The sequence below is a fragment of the Micropterus salmoides genome, unplaced genomic scaffold, assembly GCF_014851395.1.
Source record: "Micropterus salmoides isolate LMB-PRFRI ecotype aquatic unplaced genomic scaffold, ASM1485139v1 Ms_hic_scaffold_4, whole genome shotgun sequence".
Lineage (NCBI taxonomy): Eukaryota > Metazoa > Chordata > Actinopteri > Centrarchiformes > Centrarchidae > Micropterus > Micropterus salmoides.
The window spans coordinates 32,066,394-32,073,291 of record NW_024043372.1 but is presented as its reverse complement, the minus strand read 5'-3'; the positions used below and the strand labels follow the sequence as shown (position 1 = coordinate 32,073,291).

Here is a 6,898-nt window from a genome sequence, read left to right as displayed (position 1 = left end):
TCGGGGTTCAGTATCTTGCCCAGGGACACTTCGACATGCAACCAGGGGGAGCCAGGGATTGAACCGCCGACCCTCCGATTAACAGCCAACCCGCTCTACCTCCTGAGCCAAAGCTGGGGAAGAATAGTCTGTTTGGCTTGGGGGAGAAACAAAGAGGAGGGGGAAGAAGGAGAAGAAAAAGGGGGGAAAGAAAAGAGAAGAAAAAAGAGAGAAAAAAGGAAAGAAAAGAAGACAACATAATTCTGTAGACCCCAGTAGCGCTCATGTGGCACTCCAAAGTCTTTTTATAGCATATTATTTTTGTTAAGACCAAAAATGTAATTTTGTGTGCATTTCAGGAGGATAAAGACACATCCACACAGAGAACCTGTTTGAATCCCACCTCTTGGTTGCCCATGTAAACTTGATTTAGTATAAAAATACTTTCTTGGTCTACCTCATGTATTATATTGGTCTACTATCCATACATAGACTCTTTGTATCTTTCAAGTTTCTTTGATTAAATATTTTACAGTGATGTTTGTTGCTTTGTGTTCCCTTGAAGAAGAATGTGTTTCTTTTATGCTGTCTTGGTTTAATTTGTCTGGTGTCTGAGGCTGAACCAAGCCCCAGTGTTAGCTCAATATAGCATAATGTCCTGGAGAAGACTTCCCTAAACAGAACAAATCCTTTGAAGAAGTCACCTTGGACTGTGAAAGTGCCTGTACTTTTAACTTCACTCACTCCAATTACTTGACAGTTACTAGTTACCTGAAAACAAGATTTGCACTCAAAATATATGAATGATATGAACTTTTATTATAAATCAGTTTAGAAGGAGGACAAATTGTCAGAAACACTCCACAGTATAAGATAATAAAACAATAACACATACCTATATATTAAAATAGTATAGTTTAGTAACATAATTACTTATTTAAGATTAACATTAAATATAATATAAACTATAAACATAAAAAGTATCCAGGGCACATGCCTCTGATAGTGGGGTAAACAGTCCCTTTCATAGAAAATTGAACATTATAACTGAATAAAAACTAACATTAAATAAAAGTATTTACATAAAAAAAGCATCCAGTAAAAACATTTATTTATTCCTTTTCATGTCCTCCAACCACTGCTCCTTTGGTACAGCCTCTACAGAGGGGCAGTAAACCACACCCTTGTATTGGCTGTGTCCAGTCTCCGCCGTCCTGAACTGTCCGCATTTTTTGCACGTGTTGTGCAGCACCTTTCGGGTCAGTTTTCGGGGGACTGGAGCAGGAGCAGGAGGGGCAGAGGAAAGGCTGAACCCCAGGGTCTGTGGAGCAGCACCTGGGGTTACTGGAACCAGCATCAGGAACTGAGGGCTGGGTGGAGCAGGGAAGAGCTGCCGCTGAGGACGCAACTGAGGACCTGATGGTGGAGCAGGGAAGAGCTGCTGCTGGGGACGCAGCTGAGGACCTGATGGTGGAGCAGGGAGGAGCTGCTGCTGGGGACGTAGCTGAGGACCTGATGGTGGAGCAGGGAAGAGCTGCTGCTGGGGACGCAGCTGAGGACCTGATGGTGGAGCAGGGAGGAGCTGCTGCTGGGGATTGACAGCCATGGGTGTTGCCACCGAGGGTGATACTTTCCTCTTCAACTTCGCCAGGCCCACGGTGCTGCTGGGCAGGTGGTACTGGTGAGCTGGGCCTGGCTGGGGGGGAGCAGACGAGGGGCGCACATTAGCAGAGGGAAGAGGGTTAGCTGCCACAGACAAGCGGCTGGGCAGGTTCAGCCCCTGCATCACCACCATATTTTCCTGCCTCTTCACCCTCTTATTGTGCCACTGCACCAGGGTGGTGTGGCTCACATCCACCAGCTGCAGGGTGGTCTGCTGCATTACCGGCCCATTGCACAGAATGAGCTGCCTGATCTTCCTGTAGTCAAGAAGGATGAGATCCCATCTTGACACTGTGCCAGTCCCCTTCTTCCTGGGACTGTGGTGAATGGCACAGAGCCTGACAAAGATAGTTTCAATCAGGCGGCAGCAATCTGGCCACTGGGCAAGTGGGGCAGTGGTGGTGAGTGCGTGCCTCTTCACACTCTCCGTCCCTGGAGTGAACTCCTGCCTCTTTTTTGGAGACCTAAATCTCCCTGTGTCCAGCCTGCTCTGGTGTCTGGCAGCAAACACCACCCTCTGCCTGTCGTGGTCCGGCAGGTTCTGCCACAGAGCAACAATGGTGCTCACCTAAGCAGAGAGAGAACACAACAGCACATGAAAAGACGAGTTAAGTGTTAAGTGTGAACATGTATTACAAGATTGGGAAAGTAGCAAGACAATAAATGTTACTGACCTGCTGGTTGTTCAGGTACAGAGCGGTCTGGTTTCTCAGCTCCACCAGATACTCTGCCAAGCTGTCAACTTTGTCCAACCCTGGCATGCCACTGTCATCCACCACCTGAAAAAACCACGAGGACAGTGAGGTGGGACAAAATGCAGATGTGGTTTATATATGTTTATATACACATAATTATGTCTTTACATACCCCGGACGCAGCAGCCATGGAGGGAGCAGGCTGGGAGGAGGCAGCAGGCTGGGAGGAAGCAGCAGGTTGGGAGGAGGCAGCAGGCGGGAAAGAGGCATCAGGTTGGGAGGAGGCAGCAGGCTGGGAGGAAGCAGCAGGCGGGAAAGAGGCAGCAGGCTTGGAGGAGGCAGCAGGCTGGGAGGAAGCAGCAGGCTGGGAGGAAGCAGCAGGCTGGGAGGAGGCGGCAGGCTGGGAGGAGGCGGCAGGCTGGGAGGAAGCAGCAGGCTTGGAGGAGGCAGCAGGCTGGGAGGAGGCAGCAGGCTGGGAGGAGGCAGAAGGCTGGGAGGAGGCAGCAGGCTGGGAGGAAGCAGCAGGCTGGGAGGAGGCAGTAGGCGGGAAAGAGGCAGCAGGCTGGGAGGAAGCAGCAGGCTGGGAGGAGGCAGCAGGCTGGGAGGAGGAGAAGCTCAGGTCATCGAGCCATGGCACAGTATCTTCCTCAAAGCCCTCGTCTTCTTCTTCTTCCTCGCCCTCATCTATCATCTCCAGCATGTCCTCTGTCTCCTCTGAGTCGGGGTTCACCGCCATGGGCTGTCCAGTCTGACTCAGCAGGTAGTCAACACCAAGCAGCTCTCCTATGGAAAATAACAGAAACACGCACACAGACACATTATTAGTTGAAATTCAAAACATTCTATATCCTTATGTAATTGTTTTATTTTAACGTCAAACATTAATACACTAAAAACCCACAAACCAAAACAAAAGCCACATCATCATCATCATTTAAGACATACCAGTGTATCTGGCAGGTGGCCTGAAGTTTGGCACAAGTACCCGGCCAAACACCTTCAGGCTGTTGGTGTTGAGAACACATCCCCGGCGTAGGTGAGGAGAGATGAGGGCTTGCTGGTCACTGCTGCAGTCCCTCGATCCTGGTTCCACCTGTTGAGGCCTTCCAGCAGGTACAACTGGAAGTTCAGTGCGTTTGCACTGGTTCCTGGGAAAACAACAAAATATGGTTTTGCTTTTCAATCTTTAAATGTGTTGAAAAAAACCTTACAAATTATTTAAAATCCCACAAGAGAGACACCAACCTGGAATGAACCTGTTGAGGTGGCAGTGAAACGACTCCAGGGACGTGGACCCTCTGGCACAGCGGTACCTGGTCAGGACAACGCCGCCTTTGGTGGTGGTGGTGCCTGTCACTGTGTACAGCTGCACACCTGGCACGTCCTGGATGCACTTGACGTGCCGTTTCTGCACCCGCCAGATGTGCTCCATGCGCACCTGTTCCAGCAGCGGCACCCCCATGAGGTCTCTCCCTTTTGGCCCCTCCAGTGTTTGCAGCAGCTGCTCGATGAGGCTGATGGTCCCCTTCTCCCCGCGCGTCCTCCTTCTGCAGTACTGGCTCAGCTCCTTCTTAGTGATTCTCCTGTCCACCAGGATATCAGTAAGCGCTGGCACACCCTCCTGTCTGAGCTGCTCTCTCTTAGCCTGCCGCAACAGACTGAGGTCCCCTGCATCCCACTCAAAGATACATGCAGACAGGCAGCCCATGAAGGTGGGGTAGAGGGGATGAGCATCGGTGGTGCAACCGACAGCCAGCCTCCTCATGAAATGCCAGATGTCCAGTCTTATGTGGATGTCTGGCCACTGTGCAAACCTGGTCTGCAGCTTGCTCTCCCCCTCGCTCACGCAGCAGCCACAGTCCACATACAGCAGCACAGGCGGGGGGACACATGCCCGGCGGTACCGCTCCATCACTCCAGACACCATCCTGTCCAGTCCTGGCCCCTCCTGCACTGTCAGGACACTGGTCAGGACCTGGCCAACTTCGTTGCTGATTGAGGTCAGCCAGAGAGCTGTCCCTCTGCCGTGGCCAGCCAGCTTCTTTGTAATCTGGAGGGTGATGTTTTAATTACATATGGTTTAGACATCTGTAGCAGTTAAGACACAGCACAAACTTATGTAATGTTACCACTGACAATAACGTAAACATGTATATGAGAGTATATATTAAATACAAAGAAATATATTACAGTTAGATTATTTCTTACCTTTTTGGTTGAATCCATCTTTAAGATGGAACCAAACGTGGAGGTGATGCTGGCCTTAATGTGGTCCAGACGGGAGAGGATGTCCCTGCTGTAGACGGTCAGAGTAAGATAAGAGTAAGTTTATAGCATAAATAAAGGCTATACTGAAGATGATTTACAACAGAGCCAGACCTACGAATAGATGCTGTACTCACAGGGGCTACTGCAAGGCTGATGCTTACAGAAGGGCTTGGGGTTCTCACAGAGGATGGAGAAGGAAGAGGAGAAGGAGGAAGAGGAGAAGAGCTCGGTGTCCTCACAGAGGATGGTGCAAGAAGAGGAGAAGAGCTCGGGGTCCTCACAGAGGATGGAGAAGGAAGAGGAGAAGAGCTCGGGGTCCTCACAGAGGATGGAGAAGGAGGAGAAGGGCTGGGGGTCCTCCTAGCCACTAAATTGGGCTTTAGTGAGTCAGACTTTGACCCACCAAAACGTGATTTAGTGAACTGAAAGGAGAAAAAGATATAATTTAATGATGCAACACAAACACAATGGTTCATACAAAAGATTAATTGATTAGAAAGAACTCACCATTGACAAACTCAGCGGGGGCCGCAGGAAAGACCTCGGGGTGGCGGCAGACGCTGCAGCACTTGCTGAAGTCGCACCAGGGTCCGAGTCTGAGGCCACAGACTGTGGGGCTTCAGCAGGAGTGGCAGGCTGCTAAAAGAACAGAATTACGACATGTGATGTAACTGCAACAGCGTTATAACACAGATGCGATGCAAGATGAAAATTTATGTGATGTCATTTTGAAAGAGATCACCTTAACGGTGTGAAATCCACAGTTACAGGCCTTGGACCCTCCAAAGAGGGTGCTCTGTCCATGGGCCTGCATGGGGCATTTCTCAATCTGGAACAATCAGAATTATAATTTACAGTCCGTCTGATTGATACTATCTGCACCATGAAATCGAACATTTTTCATCTAGTTAACTGCATGTTAATGACCGTAACAAGTAATGGGTAGAAATTTTGCTATACTTTACCTTCTGGTAGAGGTCATACCACTTCCGTTGCCTTGGGGCTGGTTTATTACCTCCTGAAGGCCAAAGGCCAGTGGTGGCAAATGCCCTCAGCCTCGACATCCACTCGCCATCTCCCATGGCCTTGTGGCTCTTAGGTTTGATGCTCATCTAATAATATGAACGTAATATATTTGCATTCAGATACAGTGACATGGATATATCTACAACCATTAACAGCTGTTATCTCCCTTCTTCAATGCTCCAGATGGGCTAATAACAATGTCAATGGCTCAAATGTCATTGGTAGGTAGCTATTTAACCAGTTAATATTTACAGTAAAACGACAGGTACTGTAAGCACACCCACAATAGCTCTTTTCAACAAGTACAACACTGAATGTGAACATGCTTTGAATAATTCACTGTGACACTGCGGCACATACATACTTGCCCATGTAACTTGTCAGAAGCAAAGATAATATATTACGTTCTGTACAAAATATGTAAGTTACAGCAGCTGTGTTAGCTATATAACGTTGGTTACCTGCCACCGCTGTCTTAAACAGGTAGTAAGCCTACTAAAATATTCTGATACAATGAAACGTTTCTATAACTACTATAGAAACTATTTATATAACGATGAGATGCAATGCATATAATGGGTGTGGCTAATTAAGAAGGGGAATAAAGCATGCATGGCTGTTTAACGTTACACTTATATTAATTTTTTATACCGTTATTACATTTAAATTAGTGATATGCGTTAGTGACTGCTAGCAGTTAACGTTAGCTAACGTCGTGCCTTCATTATAACGTAATGTGACACTCGACAACAAAAGATGGATATATATATAATATAACTAAGCATGTATGTCTATAAAATAAAGACATTTATTACTTACTTCTGACAGAGTTGTTAGAAGCCGTTTCGCCGGCGATGTCAGTCACTGGCGGAGGGTATGGAAAGAAGCGCAGCGATAGGTGACGTCCAATGTCATCCCGCGCAGTGATTGGGCGCCATCCAATGTCACATTGGATATCCCGTTGAGCGATTGGCCTCCGACACCTCCGACATTGGACCTTCAAATGCCAGGATTGGATGACAAGATTGGAGCTTGACAGCCCATTCTGAACCAAGTAGAGCCACAGCCGCCCCAAAAATGTACAAACTGATCTCATAAATAGGACTTAAACCATCTTCCTTTATCCGGGGGGGCAGACACCGTCACTATAGGATTTTCACGAAGTAACTCCTGAAATGGAGGAGCAGAGAAGTGTGTTAGACTGCGACTCTGCCTCCTGGTCTCAACTCTGGGTTGTCATGGATTTGGTCCACTAATAAACTTGGCCA

At 48.0% G+C, this 6,898-nt stretch overlaps 2 protein-coding genes across 2 annotated transcripts; both read right to left on the bottom strand.

Annotated features, from left to right (window-relative positions):
- Positions 1–963: 963 nt before the first annotated feature.
- On the bottom strand, positions 964–2,558 carry LOC119885630 (disheveled-associated activator of morphogenesis 1-A-like). Its single transcript, XM_038695754.1, has 3 exons — positions 2,509–2,558; positions 2,316–2,420; positions 964–2,209 (listed from the first exon to the last, which is right to left on the bottom strand). Exons 1-3 carry the CDS (start codon positions 2,524–2,526, stop codon positions 1,088–1,090), a joined length of 1,245 nt encoding a protein of 414 aa, XP_038551682.1. The 5' UTR covers positions 2,527–2,558; the 3' UTR covers positions 964–1,087.
- Positions 2,559–4,715: 2,157 nt separating this feature from the next.
- Positions 4,716–6,680, bottom strand: LOC119886486. The gene is made up of 5 exons (XM_038697264.1): positions 6,450–6,680; positions 5,570–5,716; positions 5,347–5,433; positions 5,112–5,243; positions 4,716–4,964 (listed from the first exon to the last, which is right to left on the bottom strand). Exons 2-5 carry the CDS (start codon positions 5,714–5,716, stop codon positions 4,716–4,718), a joined length of 615 nt encoding a protein of 204 aa, XP_038553192.1. The 5' UTR covers positions 6,450–6,680.
- Between the last annotated feature and the right edge of the window lie 218 nt (positions 6,681–6,898).